This window comes from Penicillium expansum, assembly GCF_000769745.1.
Source record: "Penicillium expansum strain MD-8 chromosome Unknown contig190, whole genome shotgun sequence".
NCBI lineage: Eukaryota > Fungi > Ascomycota > Eurotiomycetes > Eurotiales > Aspergillaceae > Penicillium > Penicillium expansum.
The window spans coordinates 88,173-115,274 of NW_015971406.1; the positions used below are offsets into that span (position 1 = coordinate 88,173).

The following is a 27,102-nucleotide window of genomic DNA, read 5'->3' on the forward strand; positions in this document are numbered from 1 at the left end:
TGACAGGCTTTGTTATTTGAAAGAGAATAGATAACTTGTGCTCTTTCAAATAATCTGGATTCATGCATATGGTGACATGTCTGTATTTGGTGAACATGTGCGAGACACATATTTTGTTGAAATCCCAGTCGATTAAAACGTTGATGGGAGTCAACGGACCTTCTTTCCCTCTGAAATCAGTCCATATAATCTTCCAACAGCGGCATAGGCCGAAACATATACTATTTCCAGGGTACGCGTGGGCCAATTTAAATGCTATCGGCTTCGGTGATCTTTTCTAACTCTAGTCGGCTCTGATGCTACGCTATTAAATATACTCTAGTGGGCATAAACCCGTCTCAGCTAGGTAGGATGAAGATATTTTGTTTGCTCTCTTTGTCCTAAACGAAGCACAGTAACCCTGACGGTAGCCTGCAGCAGAGCTGTAGCCTGTGCGTAGCTGTTGGTTTAGAATCATTCATTCAATAACGAGAATGCAGGAAGAAGAGAGTTAGAATATACAAAAAATTCACTCAAGCATCTCATTTTGCACTTGGTGGTCCAAGTGCTCCATAAAACCATCTCACATTGAATATACACATAAATAACAAAGATAAAAAAGGAGGCACAGCCTGGACATGAAAATCATAGAGAAATCCCCATACAATAGCCAAATGCGGACCGCTGGCTTCTTAAGGGGACTCTCGGTAGTTGCCCAGAGTAACTCGATACTTGATGTTCATCAAGGCGACACTTGAAAACACTCAACATGCAAGTCTGTTACACAAGATCTGCCCTTATTCATCTCAAGGCAGAGACAAGAACAGCTTCTTCATCTCAGGGAAGTTAGGTGTGCCCAGTCCGGTAGCGGGATCCCATCTGCATGGCACGTTAGTAAAAAGCCTATCGTCAATGTACAAAAGATTGTACTCACCCTGGAATAGCACTGAAACCCTGCGTATCACATCCAACATTGGTACCGTTGGTGATATCATTGAGGACGCGTGGGTGAGCGTAAAGCACGGGGTTCACGAAACCAACAGGGCCCTTGCCCTTGTGAATACGTTCCTCGTTAATCTACCAAGAGCAGAGCCATTAGCACCAGACAATCAACAAACAAATTCGGAGCCTCAACTTACCAAGTTCAGAACCGAAGCGAACAACGGCGACGCCAAGCTAGAGCCGTAGTAGTGTTCCCTGATTCCACCAGTGTAGGCAGGGAACACAGCGCCATTAGCCGAGACATCAGGATAAGCACGACCAATGCGGTTGTAGAGACCCTTTGTCGTGTTAAGGTCGACTTCCAGCTCAGAGTAGTACGGGTAGGTCAGCTTCGCCTTCTCGAAGTACTTCTCCACGGCTTCCTTCTGGTAAGCGGGCTGCGGGAAGTAGTTGGAGAAGCCACCAGAACTGCTGAAGTTGGCAGCAGTACCACCCAAGTTAGCGTGCATCACGCTCTCGGCATCCTTGACGGTCTGGTCGGCGTAGAGCATGGTGCCACCGACGGAGGTCACGTAGGGGCAGTTAGAGGGGTACTGGGGGTTGAAGATCTTTCCTTCGGGTCCGAGGCATCCGTTGGCGGATCCATCGCCGTGGAAGGAAGCAACACCGTAGTCGCCGGAGGCGAAGAGGATGGAGTGACCCTGCAGGCCGAGCTTCAGGAACTCATTGCATTGACGCTTGGTGTAGGCGACGGGGAGATCGGCCTCGGCTTGGCCGTAGGAAGCGCTGATGACATTTGTGGGCTTGTAGATTCCGCATTGGAGCTCGCCTGTTTTTGTGTAAGTGATCAGATCATTTTGATTGGTGGAAATGGTATGTTACCTTTGTAGCCACCGGCACTGGGGTTAGGGTAGACCGGATCGATATCGGGGTTGTCGCCCGTTTCACCGTAGGCACTGTATGTACAGTAAGACTGGGGTTGTTAGCAAGATACATTTGATTTTTGGAAGAATATAACATACACCATCGAGAGCGTCAAGGAAAGTGTTGAACAGGTTAGTGGTCGCAACCTCCTGAGGCTCATAAATCTGGTCATCAACCTGGTAAAGGGTCACGGTCTGGGGGTAGATGAGGGAATAACTGGTGTTGTTAGAAAAGAACAGAATAGCAAGTAGGGGGGAAATAGTACTTACGCCATATCAATGTCAATGTCCGATTCACCAGTATTCAGCGGGCTGTAATCAGGCACCGAGAAGTTGGCTCCATCAATCAAGGCAGGAATGGGGTAAGTACCCTGGGGAACCCAAGGAGCATAGTTCTTGTAGTAGAGATCAATATCAGTCTTGGAAAAGTAGTCACCCTGCTCGTAGAGACCAAGCGAGTTGCCCTCGGCTGCCTTTTTGGCCTCGGGGATGTGGTACAAGGCCCTGATGCAGGCCGGGGTAATGTCAGTTCCACACTTCTGGAGATCCGCAGGAAGCGACTTCGCCTTCTCAGAAATAACTGCAGTGGTGGCAGACTCATCGATGCCCTTGGAATGAGCCAAGTGCGACATGCGCTTGGCCATGTTGCTCTTCTTGTCAATAGTACTGAGCTTCTTCTTGACAATGGGGCTGAGCTTGACACCAGGAGTAACATAGTCAATGTGTGCCTGGATGTGCTCAGGGACGTGGTACCTAACACTGTTAACAGAGTCCAAAGTAGTTAGAAAGCAGGAAGAAGACTTACTCCTCGCAGCCAATCTTTATGCTGGAAGTGCTGGCATGCTCATGTTCATAGAACTTAGTCTTGAACAATTCCTCTACTTCATGCGCGTAGGCATCAAAAGCCAACCATCCCTTGTTATCGGTGTGGACAATCCGGGATTCATGAATCCCAGACGACTCAAGCCAGCGACGAACAGCTTCAACCGAATCCTTGGAAGGAGCGAACAGATCATGAACTTCCTCTGAAGTCCAATACTGTCCGTACTTGGGAGAGCTCGGGTCAGAACTATACAAGTATTAGTGACCCCACATACCATGGAGACAAAACACATATAGAAACAACATACACAGCCATGAGATACTCATCACCCTTCTCCAAATTGTTCTGGGTAAGACCAATGCGAACAGGCAGCACGGAATCGCGCTTAATGCGCTCGCCCTTCACCCAATCCACATGCTCACTGCGCTTTTCGTGCAAAACATGCTTCACCGGTGCTGGGACTGCTCCAGAAAGAGCAGCGATCGCCAGAGCGACACAAACCTGACGTACCAACATCTCGAGAAATAATGGAGCTGTGATAGTACCTGATCATCCTGCATGGACAGGGGAATCCCTTCCTTGATATAGACGCGGGAGCAGCTAATCGCGATGGTATGATTGTAACCTCAATTTCCCCATTTTGAAATGGCGAAAAGGTACCAATTAAATTAGACAGGTCTGATTGGATATGACCTGTAGTATCTGCATAATGTTTGAGACACCAAAAGCGGGATTCGACATCCGACACGAGAGATCAATATCCCTATTGGGGATATTGGTCTCGATATCTCCGGAATAGCCGAAGAGTGAAGATAATCGCAACTTCTGGGGCTTATTCTCTCAATATTGTGTGTCATTGCTTGGTTTGGCTTGGTCTTGCTTGGTGTTTTTGCTTTTGTCTTATCTCAGAGGCGCGTGCTAGTCTGATGAACACCCCCTCGGTACTGCGGAGCTCCGACGGAGAAATCCTTCCATATTGCAACGATTCATTTTGAGCTAAACTAGCGCGAGGGGAAGGCGTAAGACTTGTTCAGACTTTAGGCATTCGTCAAAAAAAAAACAAGCATCGGGTCTCGGCATCAAACTCTAAATGCGACATATTAGGGCCAATGTCGTGAGGGCAGAGGGGGGAAAAAAAAGGGGCAACTCGTACTTTATTTTCCTTTTTCGGTACTTGTTGAGATAACAAAACTACTATATAGCACGTGTACTCAAAATATATGTATAAATTTATCTAAATCAAAAGGAAAAACCTGACATCATCATCATATCGAATAGCCATCAGTGGAAACCACAGAGATGGCATCTTTTTTTTTTTTACGAGAGGAAAAGGGGAATAGAGGAAAAGAGACCGAAAGACGACAACCAGTAGAACAATCTAGTGGTGGAAGAGACGGACGCCCTGCTCGACGAAGGTGATGCCCAGCTTCTCAGCAGTCTCGAAGACAGGGGTGTCGTTCTGGCTGCCAGTGGGAGCGGCGATGTACTTGACACCTGAGCGGGCGGCACGGAAGACGTTGTCGATGAAGGGGAACTAGTGGAGACAATTAGCATTTACCACGGAAGAGAAGATAAGCGGACATGAAAGGGGATTACATACGAAGGCATCGGACGAGACAGCGACCTCGCCGAGATTCTGGAGCCAAGCCTCACGCTCCTCCTGGGTGAAGGGAGCAGGGACCTCCTCAAAGACACGCTCATACTCGGCGGTCTCGGCCTCGGTGCGGGGGGTCTGACCGGAGCAGAGCAGGTCGATGGCGTTGGACTTGTCAGCACGCTTGGTTCCCTGCTTCCACTTGATACCGATGACGCGCTCGTGGAAGCGCATCCACCAGTTGTCGGCCTTGTCACCAGCCAGACGGGTGCAATGAATACGGCTCTGCTGGCCGGCGCCCAGACCGATGATTTGGCCGTTCAGGGCGTAGCAGACGGAGTTGGACTGGGTGTACTTGAGAGCAATGGTGGCGACGGTCAAGTCACGGAGAGCAGCCTCGGGGAGAGAGGTGGTGTTCTTGGGGGTGATGACGGTGTTGAAGGTCTTGCTGGGGGAGATGACAACGTCGTTGCGGTGCTGGGTCAGCTGGACACCGTACAGAGTGCGGGTCTCCTCAGGGGCCGGGGTGTAGTCCTCGTCCATCTGGAGGACAAGGTACTTGCCGCCCTTCTTCTTGGAGAGGATGGCCAGAGCCTCAGGTTCGTATCCAGCGGCAATGACACCGTCGGACACCTCACGAGAGATGATCTTAGCTGTGGGGACATCGACGATGTCACTGAGGGCCAGAATGTCACCGAAGCTGGACATGCGGTCGGCACCACGGGCACGAGCGTAAGCCTGAGCCAGACCGGAGGTCTCGATATCCTTGATATCGTCGACCATGTACACCTTGCGCTCCTTCTCGTTCAGGGGCACACCGATAGCGGCACCTGCGGGGGAAACGTGCTTGAAGCTGGCAGCGGCGGGGAAGCCAAGAGCCTGCTTGAGCTCCTTAACCAGGGGCCAGGCGTTCAGGGCATCGAGCAGGTTAACGTAACCAGGAGATCCGTTGAGGACCTTGAAGGGCAGCTTGCCCTGAACCATGTAGGCAGAGGCGGGCTTTTGGTGGGGGTTGGTGCCGTAGCGCAGAGAGAGCTGCTGCAGACCGTTGCCAGCATACTCCTTGCGGAAGAAGGCTGAGATAGCGGAGTCGTAGTCGGCAGTCTGCTCGAATGCCTTGAGGGCGTACTGCTTGCGGCTAGCCTCGGTGATGGCGCCCGCCTCGAGCTCCTTGAGGAAATCGGAGTAGTCACGGGGGTCTGACAGGATGGTCACACGCTTGTGGTTCTTGGCCGCAGCGCGGAGCAGAGTCACACCGCCAATATCGACCTCCTCTACGGCCTCATCGATGGTGACGTTGACCTTGGCGACGGTCTCCTTGAAAGGGTACAGGTTGCAGACGACGAAGTCGACCTTGGAGATCTTCTGCTCGGCGAGATCCTTCTCGTCGGACTCAATATCACGGGCGAGGATACCACCGTGCACGGCGGGGTGGAGGGTCTTGACACGGCCACCGAGCATCTCGGGGGCGTTGGTGATGGCGGAGACATCCCTGAAAATTAATTGTCAGTTCCTGGGCTTTTTATTGATCACAACGATTTTTTTTGTATTTCGTTGCATCATTGACGACAGAGATAACTCACTCGACAGGGAATCCAGCCTCACGGATCATCTTGGCGGTACCGCCAGATGCGAGAAGACGGACTTCCTGCTTGACCAGACCCTTGGCCAGGTCAAGCAGACCAGTCTTGTCATAGACGGAGATGATAGCTGTTCAATCCCAAAATGATGATATTAGAATTGATCCTGAACTGCTTGGAATAAAATATATCATAGTCCGGGGAACTATGAAGTCCAAGAGTAACATACCAGTCTTTTGTTGAGACATGATGGATCCAACGGTCGACACTAGATCTGTTAGAGAATGAATTCCCAAATCCAACCGGCAATTGAAATCAATTGATATCAGGAATCGAATAACATACCTAAAACAAGCGAAGAGGGTATAACAATTGACGAACAGAAGAAAAAGAGGAAAATATGACTCGCGGGGTTGGACCTTGGACCGATTGCGGCGGGGCTCGATAGCAAAAAGCTGTGTTACGTGATCGACTTCAGCCCACTATGGCACCAGCCAATCAGAGACCGGCATTGTCAAGAGGGTCTTAGCGCGACACGTGATCTTGGGCTACAAAAGAGATTTCTCAGAGGCGCCATCTTCTCTTTCTTTTTTCTTCTTCATGAACAACGCAAAACTCACATTCTACTCAAAAAGCGTTCCTACGAAGACTCGTCTGATGAAGTACGGAAATCGTATAGAGAATGGAGACCAAGTGCCAACTGGCAAAGGTGTCGATCTTGGGTGCAGTGCCTGCTGACCTCTGGTCATGTAGTAGGGATTGCAATGATTGATTCTACATACCAATCGAAAATAATAAATATCATTGAAGCTTTTGAAACTTATTACTTTTTGATCTTCGTATATCATTATAAATCTTAGGGTTCTTGACTCCGCAGCACAATTTCTTTTTTGCGTAGCGAATTAAGTCATAGCGGAGCCGATTTGACTTGTATTACAATTCTTTTATCAGATTTATCAGAGCCATAGTTATTTCGAATATACATTAAAACGTTTCATGCCCTCCATACAAGGCCGTTCCCCAGTAAAGCTCGAGTCGATCCTGAACCACTAAAACTCAGCCGCTTTTCGAGCTTCATGGCTTCATGACATCTCTAATGCCAGCTCCGATGGCAAGCTGACGGCCAACATTTCCAAAGCAGACGCACGCGCAGAAAATGACACTGGCAACCCAAGTACGGACTGCAATGCTCTCCTGTGTAATGCCTGCACCCAGCACATTCTCCAGTCCTGTTCCATTCAGAAGACTGGCACCTAATGATGGGCCGGTCGATGTGGGCACAAGCTCTGGCTTGAGGCCGAGAACCACTCCCATGCCAGTCAATCCAACGGTGGTCGAGAGAACGAAGCCAGTCGTGGTGCGGTCAATCAGATACCAGAGAACGGGGTTGGCGAGCGCGAGGGTCAACGATGCTTGCGTGGTAGATTCCCAAGGGAGTCTCCGCTATATAAGAAAAATCAACATGTCAGCATTGTCCCATAGAAATAGAGAAAAAATAGGAAGTGTAAAAAACAACACCTGACCACTTACCATAGCAAACGCAATTCCAACAAACGCTCCAACACTGCGGGCAACAGTAACCCAAGACGGGGTGCGATCCTCACTCTCCTCCTCATTGGTACCCGCGAGCTTCGAATCAGGCTCGCCCTCGCGCCAGCTATCCAACCAAGGAAGCAAGTTACCCAGAGCAATACCAGCAAAACCCCAGAAGCCCAAATATTGCCATGAGTCGTAGTAATGAATATTCTCCAGCTTGACAGGTGTAATCCAATGGTTCTGATGAAGATGAACCGTGATCACACCGTAAGCAAGACCAAATCCAAAGAGCAGCACGCTGCTCAATGCCTGCGGCAAGATCACGCCCCGGAACAACCCATGGCTCAGCCGAGACCGAGTCCTCCGCAACGCCATCCGCCGCGGCTCGATGGCCGATTTCTCTGCTGCGCGCTGCAATGGCTCGGGCGGGAACTCTGCTGCCGGGCTGTTGGCTTCCGTGCCCCAAGGGCTGGACTCGTCGCGGAATCCGTCAAACGCCGTGGGCGAGTAGATCCCGTATAGCGTTGATGAGGTCAGGTTCATCACTGATCCTGTGCGACTCACGCTCGTTGAGTTCGATGTTTCTGCTTGCGGGTTCAGGTACTCGGGGCCTGTTGACTCGGCCGGTGTTGGGGGTCCGGAGGACTCCGTTGAAGCGGGTGTCAGGTCGAATGGTCGTCTCGGGCGCGGACGCAGGATGCGAGGCTGTTCGTTCATGATGGGTAAATGGATTATGGTTTGTGTCGTGTGTTGAGTTCAAGTCTTCTCGTTTCTGTTGGGTTTTCCGGGGGAAACAGAGTCTCCGATGGCCGGCGCAACCAAAAAAAAAAAAAGAGCAAAATCTGTGGTTTGTTTGTCCCACGCGTTTAGGTGATCCCAATGTTATAGGTAGAGCTTCAATATATTGTACAAGCTGCTTTGTACGCGTCTGGGAATGTGTTAGAGGCGAAATGTGTAAATATGGGGAAAGGAGAGAATCGAGCGGGATATGACGCTTACCGGAAATATAAACTTCCTCGATGCAATTGGACAACAAGGGTTACCTTGCTATTTATGTATATCAAGCTAGGTCGGGGGAATTCAAGGAAGAAGAATATGAAACAAAAGTACGAATATGAAGTGTCTCAACAATTTTACCTTGGGAATCCGCTTCGTATTGTTGGCCACACCACTCTGCAGCAATTGTATCCACTCTGAGACCGGACACCCGTACTCGTATGACTGAGCTTCTAACCGAGCTTCTGACCGAGCTTGTGGGTTGAAATGGGTATGAATTATTTTGAGATTATGGGAAAGAAACAATCCAAAGCTACATATGTATGGAAGTGGGCAGATGTATGAGGAGACAAAGAGGGGGAGAATTATCACATGCAGTGCACATCAGATGTCAAGGTAGTACTGGCCACTTATATCAAGGGCTTAGATGAAATTGACTTGAAATACAACCATTCCGAAAGGGAATGATACGCCTAGAACACAGGAGAAAGGACAAAAGAAACAGTAGATCGTGATACACAAGATTTCAAAACAAAAACGCCAACCCTATTAGTCTTCCATCGCGTCGTCTCCGTAACCTTCCCCGCGTGGGCCAGCTGGACCCCTCGGGGCAGGGGACGAAGCTTCATGTCGTGCGTAACCATTGGCGCCTTCATAGGTAGAGGAATTTTCGTCACCGTCCACGTCATCTTCGTCGTCCTGATCGTCAGAGAAGTCCCCTTCCTCATCGGCTCGGAGAGGGGCACCTCCATCATCTTCTTCGCCAGAAACTTCGCCAAGGAGTTCGCGGTCGAGATCGTCCAGCTCTCCCTCCATGTAGTCATCGGGTCCGTGCTCCGGGTCCCAGGTTGGGGTACCCATAGCTGAGGGCACGGCCCCCAAGCCATCAGGATGGCCGTGATTGCCCTTGGCATGTGACGCTGCAGCTTTCTTGGTAGTGCCAGGAGTGCCTGTTACACCCGTAGACTTGCGCTTGGCAGCAGCACTAGGGCGAGGACGTGGGCGGGATCGGTTGTTGGAGCTTCGCACATCAGCTTCCAGGGCCGCCTTGGCCTGGTATCGCTCCTCTCGCTCCCTCTTGCGATCCTTCTTGGGACCATTAGCTTCAGTGTAATCCCAGCGATCGAGTCGGCGAGCAGCTTTTCGCACTACAGAGAGAAAGACGTTTGCACATTCTCCAAAGTCATCCTCCTCTTCCGGGTTCGGGAAGAGACCACCCTTGCCCCACGAGGTTTCTTCGTCGTCTGTATCGTAGCCCTCGGGTAAACCCTGAAGCAAGCGACCGTAGCGCGCGAAAGGAATCTCAGTCTCCCGTTTAGCACGGAGAACGCGGTATGCGTTTGATTTACGTTTGGCGAGCAGATAGTCAATCCTCTGCCGACGATTTTGCTCAACAGCTATCTGGTGCTGTGTAAGTGGCCGCATCCGACGCATAGTTGGTGCTGAAGAAAGCGAAGGCTCAGCAATGAAGCGATTAAGAACTGGATGGTTGGGGCCTGGGGGGGCGGGGGAAGCATCAGGGGTATGTTCCATCCTCGTTTTCAAGATAAGTCGCTGCTGGCCCACGGTTCGATTAAGTGATGACTCCCGCTTGGCCTGTTTGGGGCGCGGACGAGAGTGACCAGGGGTCATTTCATCATCCTCGTCATCCAAGCTGCGTTTAGCAGAAGGGTGAAGAGGGGTAGACATAGCGGAGCCACGACCTCCCATACCAGAGTAGTCTCCTGCGAATGATTCTTCGTCAAAGCCATATTCTGCGGGTAGGAAAGGTTAGCGTTCCGAGAACGTGTATATAAGACAGCTATTCAAAATGGCCTGCTCACCTTTCTTGGGTCGCTTGGGAATGCGTGGTAGTGGTTCCTCTTCTTCTAGGATGCCTGCATCAAATGTCAGTCAAGTCCTATTTTCAACAGTAGTCAGAGCTAGGCACACGTACGCTTGCGTTCTAGTCTTTTGGACTCCCCATATTCCTGTTCCTCAGGTGTATCCAAATTCTCCTCACTAGCTTGTTCCTCTGTCAGGATATCAAAGGCAGGTACTTTCAAAGGAAGGCCCTCAGCACCCTCGCCTTCCACACCTGGACCGAACGGATTGTTCAGTGCAGCCTCGCGACTGAAATCACTCTCTAGATACCACCACATCAGCCAAAGGAACGCCCTAGCGCGACTTTGGCTGCTTAGTGTAGATCTCATGACCAGGTCGAAGAAGTCTCGCGGAGGAAAGAAGTGTGTTTCCGACACTTTGGGGGCATACTGCGCCAGAACAAAGATCAAGTTCACTGGGTTGGTCCGAGGTATACTCTGTCGTTTAATCTTTTCCAGGGTATTCGGTTGGTCTACATCCTCTGAGGCTCCCTTAAGAATGGACTTGAGACGAGGAGCATCCTGCAGCTGCTTATAGGCATTGGAATCCTGATGCGCTTGTAGTGAGGGGATCGAGTGGTAGGTTCGGAGTTGAGCACGCATTTCGGGGAAGACTAGAAACCAGAGAAATAGCGATTAGCACGGAGGTAAATTATGTTATGGCATAGCTTGCAAGCGTACAGTTCAGAGTAGTGTTCATGCGACCGAAGTTGACCAGCAGACAGACCATAGCCATATTAATAGCCGCGGGCTTGTCGTTTTGCAATTTATCCTTCAGAATCTTGCTGGTCTTGCTGCTCCGGGCCATTGCATTGATGTAGACATCGGCGAAGTCCATTCCCTTCTGTCCGTCGGGATACCGCGTAAAAACGGGCGTCTTGTCCTCAAAGACCAGCTTCAGGAATTGATACTGGATATCTTTGCGCCATAGAGGTATGCCATCATCTTTCTTCAGGTGTCGAATCTTGTTGCCGGAGTAGACAGAGCCAATTGTGCCGTTCGCTTGCCGCCTTGTACCGACCGTCGCGCTGGCGGTCATGCCGTGAGACTGATCATCCGCAGCCTCGGAAGCCGCAAAGGACTCATCCATCATGCTATTTTCGAAATCGGCCATGTTGGGCTCTTTGAACTGGTAACAGATCGGCGATCAGATTCTAGGAGAATCGCAGGTTGTAATATGAAGTGCCCCCTAGGAGGCGGCCGATGAAAGAGGCAGATGTAGTATAGGAGAAAAGAAACAAAAAGCGAACAGATAAAAGTGAAAAGGAGTGCCAAGTAAAAAAAAAGGGAAAAGGGAAAATGAAGGTCAAAAGCCGGAAAAAGAGGAAGAAAGCAGAGCCGAGTGGCCCATGAAGGTATAGCTGGTGTGATATCTACCCGTATCAGAGACCTCACGCGTTTAATATGCGGCTACGCTAATGCCACGCATTTTTGGATTTGCAATTTAGAGAGTAAGCAACGTGATAAAGTACCGTTGAACTAATGAACTAATGTATATTATTAAGGCATTCTAGCCCTGGGGCCTCTAGGGCTTGGAATATGTACCTTTGGTGTATATTTTTCAAATATTTGTCAACAAATTTACCGATATATATCTTGAATCCTACTGCGATTCTACATCCTACTGGAATCCTACTTCATGGACTAATATAATTGGAAACACTTTTTCGAAATTGCATTGGATAAGAGAACTTTCCTTCTCGTGGCCATTGGTTCATTTTTTTCCTCCCAATTCGAACCCGAGAATTCATAAGTATACCAATTATTCCAGCGGCGACAGCGTCCTATCCCCAAGGTCCGAGAAAAATGATCAGAATAGACAAGGAAACGAGGCAAGGTGCTCCTATTCGGAGACAATCAGCCTCCACGGACCCGATAGCAGAGGACATGCAGTTGCAGGTCAAGCCAACGCCATACAGAATGCAAAGAATACCCATTTTTGGTTTCGAAAAACACCAGCCGCGCCGTGAGGTGTAACGGCGAGATAACCGGTATTTGAAACAGCCCGGAGAAAGAAAGCGCCCGTTTTTGTTTTCGAAAGAAAATCGACTGCAGAACGCACGAGGGCAGCAACAGAAACAAATGTCCGCCATGAGATACCGACGCTGTAAAAAGTCTATGCTGCATATGATGAATGCAGCCATAACAACACCGAAGATGAATGCGAAGAGAAAAAGAGAACTTTTCGAGATGATGAAAAGTCATCAATCTCCGCTCGGCGCACGCGCGTCACTCGAACGTGTCCCCGGTAGGGACGCTCGAACATAAGGGGTATCTGACGAGAGCGGACATAGGAAAAAAAAAGACAACGCATTCTATGATGTTCATGCAGTTTCGATCATAGGTTGCCCGAAGAGAGAAGTGGTGTCTCCCAGGAGCAAAAAAAAAAAGACCGGACTGCGCGAATGCCTCGTATCCATACAAAGCAATATTGAAAAGCCATGAATAGAATCAGCGAAGAGAGACATGAGGGGAACAACAAAGGAAACCAGATTAAAGCATACGCAAACGTGGAAAATATGAATCTAAAACAAGCATAAGAAAGTCGTGCAGTCATGACAAAGCCGTCCCTGAGAGATAGCACAGGTAGAAAAGAACTCAGGGACTCAATCTGATCGTATCCGTCAACGAGAGACAAAAGAAAATAAAGCAAGGGAGCCAATCAGACCCGAGGGCATCGTCAAAAGACCACGACTGATTTACCACCAGGAGGATGGGCCGGAGGAGCCGGAGGGGTTGCCGTAGCTACCACCGCCGCCGCCGCCGTAGCCAGCACCACCACCACTACCTCCGTAAGAGGGAGCGGCAGCACCGCCGTAGCCGCTACCGTAAGAGGGGGCAGCACCACTGGAGCCACCGTAACCGCCGGAACCGCCGAAGCCACCACCCATGCCACCAGGGACACGACGCACGTCACGAGTGGCAGTAGCGCCACGGCCACGGCCACCACCACCACGGCCACGTCCGCTGAATCCGCTGCCCTCGCGGGCAATGCTCTCCAGGAAAGCGGGAACCTCCTGGTGGGCCTCCTTCAGGAGCTCGAGCAAGTCACGAACAACACCACGGTTGCCACGGTTGAAGAATGCAGTGGCAATACCGGTGTTACCGGCACGACCAGTACGACCAATGCGGTGAACGTAGTCATCAATATCGGTGGGGAGATCGTAGTTGATAACGTGGGTCACGTTAGGGATATCGAGACCACGGGCAGCAACGGCAGTAGCAACCAGAATGGGGCAGCGACCGTTACGGAAGAGCTCTAGAGCACGCTCACGCTCGCGCTGGGTACGATCACCGTGAATAGCGGTGGCAGGGAAGCGCTGGTTAATGAGGAAGTCGGAGAGCGAGTCGGCCATGCGCTTGGTCTCAACGAAAATGAGTGTCAGACCAGTGCTGCCATGGGTGTGGAGAATGTCCAGCAGAACGGAGCGCTTGTCGGCATCCTCGACATACTCGACCTTCTGGGTGATGTTCTCCGAAGTACTTCCGACACGACCAACGGACAAGAAAATGTAGTCCTTAAGGAAATCACGAGCAAGCATTTGGATATCGCGGGGGAAGGTGGCCGAGAACATGAGGGTTTGGCGATCATCAACACCGGGCATATCCTCACCCTCGACAATACGGCGAATTTGGGGCTCGAAACCCATGTCCAGCATGCGATCAGCCTCGTCAAGAACAAGGTACTTGATGTTAGCCAGGGAGATACGGCCACGCTCAATCAGATCAACCAGACGACCGGGGGTGGCAACGAGGAGATCGCAGCCACGCTCGATCTGACGAAGCTGGGAGCCGATGTCTGCACCACCGTACACGACGCAGGGACGAACCCACGAGCGGTAAGCGAACTTGCGGGCCTCCTCGAAGATCTGAGAGACCAGCTCACGGGTGGGAGCAAGAATGAGAGAGGTAGGGTAAGCCTTGCGCTGGCGGCCGTAGCTGAACTGACCACCACCACCACCCTGGGCAGGGGCGGCAGAGGGACCGCTCTGGAAAGCCTGGGAGAGAATGGGGAAAAGGAAACCACCGGTCTTTCCGGAACCAGTCTGGGCACAGGCCATAAGATCACGGCCGTTCATGACGATGGGGACTGAGTATTTCTGAACGGGAGTAGGGATGACATAGCTGGCGAGCTTGATGTTGGCGATCAGGTGGTCGTCCAGAGGGGGGTTAGTGAACTGGGTAACAGGCTCTGGGACGTCGTTTCCGGAGGCCTCGACGGGGATATCATCGTAGTTGGCGAAGTTGATTCCAGTCTGCTGCTTAGAGGGGTCGTTGGGAACTCCGAACAGCTCGCGCTCCAAGCGAGCATTGGCGGGGCCGGGAACGTGCTTGCCGTCGCGCCACTGGCCATCGCCCGAGCCGCGAGCTTGCTGGGAGCCACCACCACCGCTGTAGCCGCCACTGCCGCTGCTACCACCACCATAAGAAGATCCTGGGTTACCGTAAGCATTGGGATTGAAGGGTCGGAGTTTTCCATCGGGAGTCCAGCTGGTCATACCGTTCGCGGGGCCACGAGGGCTGAAGTTGGGAGCGTTAGCGTTGGCCCAGTTGCCACCACCGTCACTAGAAGATACAAAATCAGTTGTCGCTTCATGAGGTTCAGTCTTTTGGGTACTGTACCGAGGACCACCGAAGCCAGGTCCAGAAGGGGCAGCGTCGGCGTTAGCACTAGGCCCGGGGGCGGGACCAGGACCGGGACCACGCTGGCGAAGGTGAGGAGGAATGTAGGCAGCACGGCCCACAGGGGCGTTACCCTGGGGGGCGTGCTGAGACTCGTTGAGGGAAAGGTTTCCCATTTGCAAACCGTCGGCCATTTTTGCGGTTGAAAATGTCTATTGCGGAACAAGAGTTAGAAGCTGTCCGATATCGACCAAAGCAGGTGAAGCTGCTATGGCGTACAGTTTTTTTCTGCTTCGCCGGAAGATGGTTGGTCGTAGATAGAGCGCAAGTGGTTTGGAAAAGATACTTGCAAAGAATAAAATGTACCTTTAGAGAGAGAAGAGAGAGAGAGAGAAATAGAGAGAGACGGTGAAAAGATCAAATCGCTTTTCTGTTTCAACTCGATAAGAAAAAAAAAAAGATCGAGTGGCAAACAAGAAAGCTCAGTAAAACCACAGAGAAGATGAAAAATGCAAATCTCCCGAATCTAAGAACTCTAGAGAGAAGAGAAAGAGAGAGAGAGCGTAGTGAGAAAAGGGATGATGGAGGGGGGTTGAATCAAGAGAGAAGAGAACGGGTGGATGAAGTCTGTGGGAAGGAGGCAACAAAAGTTGGAGAGTTTGGGGCGCTGTGTGGCTATTGGAAGTACTTTACAGGAACCTATTTTTATGTGTGAGCACCCGCCTAACAGAAGTACCGATCAAGTACTTACCGCCACTGAAGAAATTTCTACTCGCCAGTTGCTGCTCGCGGGCGGTCTGGACGCCGTGTCTGACTAAGACAAGAGGCAAATGATCTGAGTGGATGATTTTCCAGTCCACTAAAGTATATCACCACCTACGTGACCAAGGTAACATCCATGAATATGATCTATCAAGTTATGATGATGAGAGTCATCGGAAATTGAAATTCAGGGGTTTAGGGCGGGGGTTAAGGTTCAAAAATAATGTATAGTTGATCTAACATGATCTCTTACGCATCATACTGTTCTTTCTCTTGCTGTTGCTGCTGGCCTCGCCGACGGGCAATCCAGATACCTACAACGGCGACCAGAAGGAAGAAAATAACGGCCGGCTGCAGGTAGTTGGATGGTGTAGCGGCCTCGGGAGCATCGGGGGCATCGGGAACTTTGTCGGTCACACCCGGCTGTTGGTCGAGTTCTTAAGATATCCAAGATCATCAGCCACTTCCGACCAGCAGCAGAGGAAACATCGCGCAGACAGTCACCTGTCTAAAGCTCATCGCGGCTACCTTTGTCCTCAGTCTCGGGCTCAAGCTCGAGCTCACCGCTCTTCACGATCTTAACAGCCAGCTTGGGCTTGTCGCCGGATCCCTTGGGAACGTTTTGGATCTTGTCGACAATCTCGTAGCCCTCAAGGACCTCGCCGAAGACGACGTGGCGGCCATCGAGCCAACTGCGTAGTTTCAGTTAGTTATTGCACCAAAGGAATCATTGCAAGGGATACGAACGAGGTGACAGCGGTGGTGATGAAGAACTGAGAGCCGTTGGTGTCCTTGCCGGCGTTGGCCATGCCTAAGAATGGTCAGATGCCTGTGAGATCAAATCAAAGGAGTGGAAATGCCTACTCAGTTGGCCCTTCTTGGTGTGACGCAGCTTGAAGTTCTCATCCTTGAACTTGTTGCCGTAGATCGACTTTCCGCCGGTGCCTTTACACACTTAGTATCATGTAATATAACCTGCTCGGAGGTTCACAAACCATCACCCTTGGTGAAGTCACCGCCCTGAATCATGAAATCCTTAATAACACGGTGGAAAGTAGAGTCCTGGTAACCAAAGCCCTTCTCGCCAGTAGCCAGAGCGCTAGAAGTGGGTTAGCATATACAGTATAATCGTTGGAGACTTTGACATAGCAAGTTCACCATACCGGAAGTTCTCAGTGGTCTATAGAAATGATAATGTCAGCAATAACTCTCAATCGCCGATTCCATAGGGATATAGTTCTACGAACCTCAGGGACGGTCTTGCCATACAAGCCCATCACAATGCGACCAAGGGACTCATCTCCATGCTGAATATCGAAGTAAACCTATCACCAAAGATCAGTACGGCTTGCATATAGACCGATCCAGAACATCAATGTCAATCACCTTGGAGGTAATCTTAGGGCCGCGAGGCTCCTTAGCTTCTTCAGCCTGAACCAGCGCAAAGCCGACGGCGAAGACCAAGAAAAGGGACACAAAAAGATTCCGGAAATACATGCTTGCTAATTGCCACTGCTCTGGTCGGATACAGTGAAAGGGGAAGATGAAGCAATTGGGAAGGGGAGAAGGCCAGCTTGCAATGGCGTGCGGAGAATAGACGGGTTGGTGCCGAGAAATTCAGGCATCAAAGAGCTACGGAAAAACGTTAAACGTTGACGGAGGATTTCTCCCGGAGTTCAACGAGAGCAACAAGTGACGGCTCCATACGATTGTCAGGACACCAGCCGGCCAACACAATTCAAGATGGTATGATAGACACCGTCAAAATGCAATACATCCTCTAAAGAAACCCCGCTAATAAATCTTAGGTTTTTATCCTTGGTGTCAATTTCCCCGAGCGGAACCTGCTCAAGGCAAGCCAACCCTCATTGCGCCCGCAACCTCGATTTCCCGACTAACATGCATTGAGCGCCACAGAAATCCCTCGAGACCTTCTTCGGAATCGGTAGCAACAGCTCCGGCCGCCTCATGTCCCGCTTCAACATCCACCCGACCTGCCGCGTCGGCGAGCTGGCCAACAAGCAGGTCCTCGACCTCACAGCCGTGCTGTCCGATATGAAAATTGAGAACGATCTGCGCAGAGAAGTTCTGAACGATATCAAGCGCATGAAAGAGACCGGAACTTACCGCGGCCGACGTCATGCGCTGGGCTTGCCTGTGAGGGGACAGCGGACACGGACTCAAGTGGGTTTCCCTTTTCCCTCTCGTGCTCTCTTGATATATCAGCTTGCGCTGCTATATCTCAAAGACTCTATGTGAGTTAATTGCTGACAAATGCTCAATAGATCAAAACTCCTGTCAAGTTGAACCGCATGGAGCGCAGACTATAAATTTGATGGTGTCGTGTTCGATTGTTACTTTTATGGGATTGTCTCACTATTTTGCGCGAGAGGCATGGATTTGGCGTTTTTGATTCATGGCAGTCGACTTTTGCCAGTTTGTATGTGAATGGAACCCCTCTGTGGATGTATTATAGGCTAGACATAAACCCGGGGTGAATGGAAGCTTCAAAACAAAACTACATGTACGGCAAAGTCGTATTGACTGTCAGATTGCAGTTTGATATATATCCAATTCCGAGCTAGAGATATACGCGAAGATGGAAAAGTAAGGAGAAAAAAATATGTGTAAGTCTAAACTTTTGCCCTCAACCAAGTGTTAAACGCCAGGCCCATATGTGCACTCATGCCTTCGAAGACAGCACGCCTTCGCCGCGGTTGATCTGGATCCGCTTATCCTCACCTGCGCTGACAATTCCCACCGTCTTGTCCCAGCACACGCTGAACACCTTGACACCTTCACCGCCAACCCGCTTGCTATCCGACTTACCCTCCTCCTCGAGGCTCTTCCGGGTAATCGAGTAAACACTCTCACCAACAACACCTTCCTTGTCGGTCTTGGTGGAGCGAATATCCCAAATTCTGCAAGTGCCGTCGTGGCTACCGCTAATGAGACCGTATGTGCTGTGGGGGTCACGGGCCAAGCTGACAACAGCGTTGGTGTGGCCTCGGAGAGTCATGGCAGCTACAGTCGTGGCAGATGCACGGGGGTCAATCAAAGTGATGTGGCGGGCGGCAGTACCGGCAGCCAAAAGGCTAAGTTCGGGGAGGTGCTCGAGCGAGAGGAGTGAGTGTGATGTGGTGCGAGTGTCAACCAGAGAACCAGTGACCAAATCCCAGGTCCGCAGGGAGTGATCCCATGAGGCCGAGTATCCAACTGTAGCATCTTTTCCGTCGAAGATAGCAGCAGAGACAGGTGCCGTGTGAGCTGACAGAAGAGTCAAAGGACCACGGTGAGGTGTGGTGACGGATGTGTTCAGCTTGCGGCGCTTTGTATTCCGAGCATTGCTAGAAGGAAGCAAGTTCTCCGGTGCTGCCGGAGCATCGGCCTTCTTAGTTGACCAGAATCCAACGGTGTTGTCTGCAGAACCAGTCAACAGACGGTTGGACTTGGCATGAACTGCTAGGGACTCAATTCCAGCCTTGTGACCGTACAGCTCCAGCTGAGGAGAGATTTTGCCGGTGAAACCACCTTCACCCTCGGTATACTTCCACAATCGGACCGTGCGATCAAGACCTGCCGATGCGATCTGGTTCGGGGAAACAAACTTGGCGGCTCTGATAGAAGCGGTGTGGCCACCATCGGCGGCGGCAGGAGAGGTTGCGATAGTCTCAGCAGACATATTCCAGATGCGAAGCAGACCATCATAGCTTCCTGATAGGATTCTTTCCTGGCCCTTGGTGAAAGTCGCACCTGAGGCCCAGGATGCAGCAGGTGAAGTCGTAGAAAGGACGTCTGTTGCGCTAACCCAGTCATCGTGCTGGAACGAGGCAATGTGAAGGGGCGGGATCAGAGCTCGAACATATTCAATTTCGAGGGTCGTCTCAGCAGAGATACCGTTGTCGACCAAATATTCATCAATCGAGGTCCGCAAAAAAGTTCCATTGATCAAAAACTCAAATGGAATGGGCTTTTCGCTTGAGAGAAGGTTGTTCACAAGGGTCGACAGCGCATATCGTCGAAGTCCTTTTTAAAGGAAGAGTCAGTACTTGATATTACCATTTATAATTTTTGATCGGCAATGGGTCTCTCACCAGTAGGAACAAGAATTGGGCCGGTGCTTTCAGGCAGAGCAATATCCTCCTGCTGGCTGATAAGCTGCACTCGAACTTGTCTCAGCGCAGACTCTGCTGCAGCAGAGGTGACCAAATCTTCACTCATTGTAAAATCGTTCAAATTGCTGCCGATGTTGCAGATGGAATCTTTTTTGGTGGCTGTCGCATTTTCGGCGGGTGAGGAAAAAATACGGTGACCCGTGCGGCACACTTACGCAGAGCGCGGAGATGGCTCCACTCGGTCTACATAGTTGATTGCAATACACTGTAGCTTTGCCATATATTTAGTGAATACGTTGTATTTCTATTGCGTGGATGGGATTTATCCTCTGGGCGCTCTTCGAATCTCTGAAATAGCACGTCGCCGGTAATCCGACTCTGCAAACAAGGCCTCAATCAGGTCAATCACTTCCTCAACAGAGAACTCCAAGCCCAGCTCCCCTTCGAGCCAAAGGAATTTGATATCTGCGAGGGAGCTCTCCAGGATATTGATCATATACTGGAAACGGAGCCAGCTCGGAACGTAGACGGCAGTGACAGGCAATGCCTCGGCATCACCATTTGTTTCAGGTATGAAGAGGTCCTCCAGTTTTGAGAGTTGATTACAGAAGGAGACCAGTTGCCGTGACTGATCCTCCGAGATATCACCCAAATCTTCAATGTCAATGACCACCTTGTTGATCACGGTAGACAAGAGAGATCCAACTGATTGGAGCAGCGCGGAATGAGACAGTATAGGTTGCCATTCCTTGTAAACATCGCGAATTCGATCGACGGTTGCACTAACAGAATTCTCACAGTCTGCTTGGAATGGCTGCTCAGAGCATTGTCCAAATCCTTGGGCCCCATCAAGCAGATCTGTGACAATCGTGCGCTGCGTCTGCATCTCTTTGCTATACGCAAGTTTGCCAAATTTCTCCAAAGCTTCAACATCGGACTGAAGTCTGGAGAGTTCATGTTCTTCGACCAGTTTCCGAATTTCATCGGCAAGGTACAGGCTATCATTATACAGGTACATCTGCCCTGAGGTAAGTTTTAGTGAGTAGAATGTGGATGATGTAGCTTTGAACATAGCCAGGATCAAGGTTGGCAATGCAAGAAGACCAGCACCAGAAGAAGCGACACGGGAATTGGCATGGCTAAGCTCTAGTTAGTTTGATGCGAAAGGGAGAAAAACGTTGAAAAAGGCACGACTTACGCAGGCTGCGAAATATCTTTTGAGTCGGTGATTTGCTGCTGAACGACCCCAAGAACAGACTCGGGGATATCGGTGATCGTGAAGACTTCCTTCAGGGTGACCTCTTTTGGTGATGCGGACCCAGTTGTATTCTTCTTGCCGGTTGGGTTTGTCGCTGCCGTGTTCTGGGGCTGCGAAGACTTATTATCGACTTTATGGTCATCTTCCTCTTCATCCCCCCAGCCCCAGGCATCATCGGCGTCATCATCTTCTGTAGAAGCAGCTGCCTCTGATTTGCCCTGATCGGGGGTTTCATCAATGTCCTCGTCATCAAGACCCCACGCACTAACATCTTCCTCTTCTTCCTCGGGCTTTGCTGTTTCTGCTTTCTTGGGCTCATCTTCTTTGTCGTCATCCCAGTCCGCGTCCCAGTCATCATTGCCAGCATTCTCCAATAGAGCACCCTCGGTCTGAGAAACTTTTTCCTTTTCAATTCGTTCGACCTGTTTAGTGGTTCCCTGACTGGCGGCAAGGACTTTGCGAACACTATCGAGCGAGTCGACTCTACGCCGAGTCAACCACAGGCGTGGAGCTTGGTTGACCCACGAGACGAGTTCTTCTTGGCCAGTCCAACCCCAAGACTCTATCTGCTTGGTGAACCGTAGAACATGGTCCAGGACGTTCTCAAACTCGGCGAGACCACCTAGATCGGTGGGAATAGCGGAGGATAGCCAACCGGAGATCGCCTTCGAGGAAATAGTTACAATAAACGATTCGGAGAAAGTTGCGGACACCGATGACGGTAAGTTTTGTCGCAAGTAGCCCAAAACGCTGGAAAGCCGATCCAAAGTCTCCAGTGCGGTTGTCTTTGAGGCCTCAGGCTCAATGCGAATGCTGTTCTCCGTCACCACCACACCATGGCTGGTCCCATCCGGGTGAGGTAGCAAGATCGGATTTACGATCGCAGACAAGAGATCCCTTTGTAGTTTCTCAATGGCAGATGTGAGGATATCCAGTCGGGCCAGCGACGTAATAGTGTTCTCAAGAGAATCTGCATCTGCATCTCCGCTGGAGACATGGAATTCGCCTTGTTGTCGGTCAAATTTCAATTGATCGGCCCAGCGCGAACGAAGCGCCTCGACAATCTCGGATCGCAGCAGTGAGACCTCGTCAGATAGTATACCCATCACATTTGTATTGGTAAAGAAGGCATCCTTTCCAACAGCTGCGTCGGTAGACTCCAATTGCTCAATGGCGGTGGTGATCTGGCCATTTCTGAGAGCAGCTCGCCCTGTTTCCAACTGCTGGCACAAACGGTGCACCTCCTCTAGGGTACCCGCTACGGCCTGATTGAAGGCAATCTCCGTCTCAACCAAGGCGACTTTCGCCCTCGCATCTTCAACCTTCGCCTGCAGGGGTTCGGTGTGTTCATGCTGCGCGACTATTTCTCGCGCAGTCAACCTGGAGCGTTCTATGTCGGCGTGAAGTTGTTTCGCTTGGACAATCCAGTCGTCGGCATCGAAGGTGTTCTCGCGACTCAAGGAGCTAATCTCATTCTAATAAAGTAAAGCAGCGCTGGTCAGTGATCACCACGTGTGTAGATGAACATTGGGATTTCGTACCTCTACCTGCTCACGCGCCTTCGATATAAGCTCAAGTTCCCTGGCAAGAGCAGCTGCCGGGAACTTACCAGCAACTACACTCTCCTCAGGATACGTGCCCTCGGCGACGAAGCCAAGCACCGCCTGGCACAGTTCCTCGGTATTGCCTGTCATGACGCCAACTTTTTCGTAATGAAGCACCAATTTTCAAGGAACACGAGCCTCGGAGCTTCGGAGATACAAAGTGTAGATGCACATGTAAAGGAAGAGTTGAGCTGTCAACAACCCGTGACTTCCCAAGGTTTGGGCGTCACCGCCCCCCACGTGGTGTATATTGGTGTATGCTTTTCGCTCTAGATCTATAAATTCACTAGAATTTGAATAAGACTATATATCCTTTGAATATGACTGGTTGCAATTAATTGGAAATCTAATATTTCTCTCTTTGTTATAATAAATTCTTTCAGTTGCCCGCTTTGTAAGGAAAACCGGAGACTGAGGTCTCCCCCAAACTTGAAAAATTCCGGGTCCAACACCCTTTTGAAGACATCTCAGACTCACCGTGTCTCGAATTCTCCCCCTGAGTCGGAGAACGTGTTTTCTGTAAGTCAATTTGATTCGCGTTCTTAGTCCTTCATTGCCTATGGAGGGGTATCAAGTGCATCAACCTTCTATCCCCAAATTTCTCCTCGCCACCCCACCTATGTCAATTATCCTTGTCGATATGTCGCAGGCCTGCTGGATATGTCCTTTCGGGACATGTTTTGGAAAACATCCTATTATTGCTGCTTTTGTTTCTATTCTATTCGAACCCAACTTGGAGTGAATATGCTTCTTTCATCCGAGTTGTGGTTGTCGTTCTTGTTATCAGACTATTCCCTGGGCATCCATCCATCATGAACGGGCTTACCCTCATGACTGTATCGAATTCCTAATCAATGGATAAGAATTGCTAACGAAAACAACCAGACTGTCAAGCTTCCGGCGAAATATCTTCACTGGGTCTGTCCCATTGATCAATATGTCGCCCTCGGTGCAGAACAGTCACTTTAAACTGCTGCAGCAGTTCAAGCCTGATTACTCGCCGAGCGAGTTCACTCAGTATGAATCACAGCGCACCGGCATGAGAGTGGTCGTTATCGACCAACCGGGTCCCAAAGTGAACGGTTACTTTGTGCTTGCTACTGAAATTCACGATGATTCGGGTGCTCCTCATACTCTGGAGCACTTGTGCTTCATGGGTTCCCGCAATTACCGTTACAAGGGCTTCCTAGACAAGCTGGCTACCCGGGTATACTCCAGCACCAATGCCTGGACCGCAACTGATCACACTGCCTACACACTGGATACCGCAGGCTGGGAAGGCTTTGCTCGTATCCTGCCAGTCTACCTGGAGCATGTGATTGCTCCTACTCTGACTGACGAAGGCTGCTATACTGAAGTTCACCACGTCGATGGCTCTGGAAATGATGCCGGTGTCGTGTATTCCGAGATGCAGGGTGTGCAGAACAATACCGCTGAGCTGATCGACCTAGCAGCCCGGCGATTGACCTACCCGCCTGGTGTGGGCTTCCGCTATGAGACAGGAGGTATGATGGAACAGCTTCGTGTCTTGCCCGCGGAACGAATTCGCGAGTTCCACCGTGAGATGTATCAGCCCAAGAACCTGTGCCTGATCCTCACCGGAGAAGTCGACCAGGACAACATGCTGGAGATCCTGGATAAGTTTGAAGACACTATCTTGGATGTCATTCCTAGCCCAGAGGCACCATTCAAGAGACCTTGGGTGGATTCCAAGCAGGCTCCCTACTTGGAGAAGTCAGTTATTCAAAAGGTCGAGTTCCCCGAAGAAGATGAATCATTTGGTGAAATCGAAATTCGATTCATGGGGCCCGACTGCACTGATACCGTGCTATGTAAGATACAAACCCCCAATATTGAGATAAAATACTTACAGTATCATAGCCGGGGCACTTAATGTGTCCCTTTTGTACTTGGCCGGTTCATCTGCAGCTCTGCTAGAGAACATCATTGTTGAGAAAGAACAGCTCGCCAGTGCCGTTTACTACGCAACTGAGGACCACCCTAGCATGGAGGTTCGTTTCACATTGACCAGCGTGGAAACAGAGAAGTTGGAGAGCGTTGAGAAGAGATTCTTTGAGATTCTCCAAGATGCAATGACCAAGGAATTGGATCTGAAGTACTTGAAAGAGTGTATCGCTCGACAGCGCCGAACCTGGAAGTTCTCGACTGAGTCTTCTGCCTCTTCCTTCGCAGAGTACGTTATCTCTGATTTCCTGTTCGGAAAGCGCGATGGCTCGACCTTGATGGATGTCGCAACTCTGAAGGAATATGATGTCCTTGAGACCTGGACCGAGGACCAGTGGCGCTCTTTCATCAAGAAATGGATCTCGGATGCGGCTCACGTCACTATCCTGGGCGTCCCATCCAAGAAGATGTCCGCCACATTGAAAAAGGACGAGGAGGACCGGGCCGCCGCGCAGAAGGAGCGTCTCGGCGAGAAGGGCCTCAAGGAGCTTGCCGACAAACTCGAAAAGGCCAAGGCGGAGAACGACAAGGAGATTCCGCAGGAACTTCTGGAAAGGTTCGCTATCCCTGGAACCGAGTCAATCCACTTCATGGAGACCAGCACGGCTCGTTCAGGTGCTGCCCTGAAGGCCGGGCGCCCCGACAACAAGGTCCAACCCCTTGTGGATGCCGACAAGTCTGACCAATCCCTTTTCATCCACTTCGAGCATATTCCTAGTAGCTTTGTTCAGCTTTCAGTTCTCATCTCAGCTGATTCTGTGCCCGTTCAGTTGCGTCCATTGCTTTCCATCTACACCGAAGCGTTCTTCAACATTCCGGTGCAGCGTGATGGCAAGACGATTGACTTTGAGCAAGTCGTGGTGGAATTAGAGAGAGACACCGTCGGATACTCGATGGAGACTGCTCGCGGTCTTGGAAACTCGGAGATGCTCCGTGTCTCCTTCCAGGTCGAGCTGGAGAAGTATGCGAACGCCGTCGGTTGGCTGCAGGAGCTGTGCTGGAAGTCCGTCTTCGACGTGGAGAGGCTCCGCGCCATCAACTCCCGTCTCTTGGCCGATGTGCCCGACTCCAAGCGCAGTGGTGATGACATGCTTGCTGCTGTACATGTGATGGTTCACTACGCAGAGGAGTCGATCACCCGTGCCCGTTCTACTTTGGTCAAGGCTCGCTACCTCAAGCGCGTCAAGCGTCTGCTCGCTGACAAGCCTGAAGAAATAGTGAGCCGTATGGAGGAGATCCGCAAGTCTCTCTTCCAACCCGACAACGTGCGCATCATCGTCATTGCCGATCTCGAAAAACTCCAGAACCCCGTCTCGGCCTGGAAGCCCTTCGCCGACACTCTGGGCACCAGCACTGAGTTGCGGCCTATCACTGACCGACGATCCCGGCTGAGCGATGCCGGCAAGGTCATTGGCGGCAAGTCTTACATTGTCCCCATGCCCACTGTCGACTCGTCTTTCGCCTACGCCACCGCCCGTGGTCTGGACTCGTACGATTCCCCGGATCTGCCCGCACTGCTGGTCGCGATTTCGTACATGAACGCTGTCGAGGGTCCCCTCTGGGTTGCAGTCCGCGGAACTGGTCTGGCATACGGTACTAACTTCAGTTACAACATCGACACTGGCTTTGTCAACTTCGATGTGTACCGGTCCCCGAACTCCCACAAGGCGTTCGAGTCTAGCAAGCAGATTGTCGAGAACTATCTGTCCGGTGCTACGCCTTTCGATCCTTTGATGCTTGAGGGTGCTATCAGCAGCATCGTGGTCAACTACGCCAATGAGCAGATGACTGCCGCAAATGCCGCCCAGGGCAGTTTCATCCGCCAGGTCGTGCGCAAATTGCCCAGCGACTATAAGGAGAAGATGCTCAAGAACGTGCGCGCTATCACCACCGACCAGATCAAGGGTGCTCTGCGCGAAATTATCTTGCCGTTGTTTGATCCCAAGACTGCAAACTTGGTTGTCACCTGCGCGACTGTGTTGGAAGAGGTGAGTTGTTCCCTAAGCTTCGCTTTGTAGATATAGATTGCTAACTTTTGATTGCGAATAGACCATCAAGCAGGGCTTCGAAACTTCCGGCTTCACTCCCACAGTTCAGCCTCTTAAGGAATTCGAGGATGACTATGGTCTGAAGGTTGGTGATGAAGAAGATGAGGACGATGAGGATGAGGACGAGGACGAAGATGATGATGACGAGGACTCCGAGACCGGATCGGAGGATAGCGAGGACGAAAGCGACGATGAGTGATATGTTTGATGAACAATATATCCATCGGTAGCGAGGTAGATCACATAGACGAAATTGTAGTGTCAAAAGACTCTACATAAGACAGTGCTGAATCTACTCTTTTACTTGCTCCAAACAAACTGCAACCCAGTAAACACCTCGATCTCGACTGAAACAAACAAAGCTGAAAAATTCGCACTATATGAAATGTAGTCACACACATCCTCAAGAGAGGTAAATATGGTACACGCCAGAACAAGACCCGCCAGCAACCAACCGTCTTGCCTGAACATCCAATCTTGAAGACTACAATA

The 27,102-nt window shown here is 50.8% G+C and overlaps 10 protein-coding genes across 10 annotated transcripts; 2 read left to right on the plus strand and 8 right to left on the minus strand.

The window, feature by feature from the left end:
* Window positions 1-785: 785 nt before the first annotated feature.
* PEX2_056790 (S53 family peptidase) lies at window positions 786-3,183 on the minus strand (the record flags this gene model as incomplete). The annotated part of the gene is made up of 8 exons (XM_016742953.1): window positions 786-858; window positions 914-1,056; window positions 1,119-1,750; window positions 1,804-1,894; window positions 1,944-2,061; window positions 2,115-2,597; window positions 2,650-2,913; window positions 2,975-3,183. The coding sequence occupies 8 exons, from the start codon at window positions 3,181-3,183 to the stop codon at window positions 786-788; spliced, it is 2,013 nt and encodes a 670-aa protein (XP_016595675.1).
* Window positions 3,184-4,045: 862 nt separating this feature from the next.
* On the minus strand, window positions 4,046-6,089 carry PEX2_056800 (phosphoribosylaminoimidazolecarboxamide formyltransferase/IMP cyclohydrolase; the record flags this gene model as incomplete). Its single annotated transcript, XM_016742954.1, has 4 exons — window positions 4,046-4,201; window positions 4,268-5,753; window positions 5,845-5,971; window positions 6,071-6,089. The coding sequence occupies 4 exons, from the start codon at window positions 6,087-6,089 to the stop codon at window positions 4,046-4,048; spliced, it is 1,788 nt and encodes a 595-aa protein (XP_016595676.1).
* Window positions 6,090-6,915: 826 nt separating this feature from the next.
* Window positions 6,916-8,094, minus strand: PEX2_056810 (INSIG family protein; the record flags this gene model as incomplete). The annotated part of the gene is made up of 2 exons (XM_016742955.1): window positions 6,916-7,284; window positions 7,372-8,094. 2 exons carry the CDS (start codon window positions 8,092-8,094, stop codon window positions 6,916-6,918), a joined length of 1,092 nt encoding a protein of 363 aa, XP_016595677.1.
* An 828-nt stretch (window positions 8,095-8,922) lies between these two features.
* PEX2_056820 (uncharacterized protein) lies at window positions 8,923-11,349 on the minus strand (the record flags this gene model as incomplete). Its single annotated transcript, XM_016742956.1, has 4 exons — window positions 8,923-10,127; window positions 10,197-10,250; window positions 10,310-10,849; window positions 10,917-11,349. 4 exons carry the CDS (start codon window positions 11,347-11,349, stop codon window positions 8,923-8,925), a joined length of 2,232 nt encoding a protein of 743 aa, XP_016595678.1.
* A 1,585-nt stretch (window positions 11,350-12,934) lies between these two features.
* Window positions 12,935-15,052, minus strand: PEX2_056830 (DEAD/DEAH box helicase; the record flags this gene model as incomplete). Its single annotated transcript, XM_016742957.1, has 1 exon — window positions 12,935-15,052. One exon carries the CDS (start codon window positions 15,050-15,052, stop codon window positions 12,935-12,937), a length of 2,118 nt encoding a protein of 705 aa, XP_016595679.1.
* Window positions 15,053-15,869: 817 nt separating this feature from the next.
* PEX2_056840 (uncharacterized protein) lies at window positions 15,870-17,117 on the minus strand (the record flags this gene model as incomplete). The annotated part of the gene is made up of 8 exons (XM_016742958.1): window positions 15,870-16,057; window positions 16,149-16,312; window positions 16,368-16,431; window positions 16,485-16,565; window positions 16,616-16,719; window positions 16,784-16,800; window positions 16,868-16,945; window positions 17,007-17,117. The coding sequence occupies 8 exons, from the start codon at window positions 17,115-17,117 to the stop codon at window positions 15,870-15,872; spliced, it is 807 nt and encodes a 268-aa protein (XP_016595680.1).
* Window positions 17,118-17,363: 246 nt separating this feature from the next.
* Window positions 17,364-17,950, plus strand: PEX2_056850 (mitochondrial 37S ribosomal protein uS13m; the record flags this gene model as incomplete). The annotated part of the gene is made up of 3 exons (XM_016742959.1): window positions 17,364-17,366; window positions 17,538-17,777; window positions 17,906-17,950. 3 exons carry the CDS (start codon window positions 17,364-17,366, stop codon window positions 17,948-17,950), a joined length of 288 nt encoding a protein of 95 aa, XP_016595681.1.
* Window positions 17,951-18,303: 353 nt separating this feature from the next.
* Window positions 18,304-19,841, minus strand: PEX2_056860 (WD repeat WDR12/YTM1 family ribosome biogenesis protein; the record flags this gene model as incomplete). Its single annotated transcript, XM_016742960.1, has 2 exons — window positions 18,304-19,646; window positions 19,715-19,841. 2 exons carry the CDS (start codon window positions 19,839-19,841, stop codon window positions 18,304-18,306), a joined length of 1,470 nt encoding a protein of 489 aa, XP_016595682.1.
* A 216-nt stretch (window positions 19,842-20,057) lies between these two features.
* On the minus strand, window positions 20,058-22,687 carry PEX2_056870 (uncharacterized protein; the record flags this gene model as incomplete). Its single annotated transcript, XM_016742961.1, has 3 exons — window positions 20,058-20,874; window positions 20,934-22,468; window positions 22,535-22,687. The coding sequence occupies 3 exons, from the start codon at window positions 22,685-22,687 to the stop codon at window positions 20,058-20,060; spliced, it is 2,505 nt and encodes an 834-aa protein (XP_016595683.1).
* Window positions 22,688-23,534: 847 nt separating this feature from the next.
* Window positions 23,535-26,809, plus strand: PEX2_056880 (putative zinc metalloprotease; the record flags this gene model as incomplete). Its single annotated transcript, XM_016742962.1, has 3 exons — window positions 23,535-24,429; window positions 24,479-26,550; window positions 26,612-26,809. The coding sequence occupies 3 exons, from the start codon at window positions 23,535-23,537 to the stop codon at window positions 26,807-26,809; spliced, it is 3,165 nt and encodes a 1,054-aa protein (XP_016595684.1).
* Window positions 26,810-27,102: the final 293 nt, after the last annotated feature.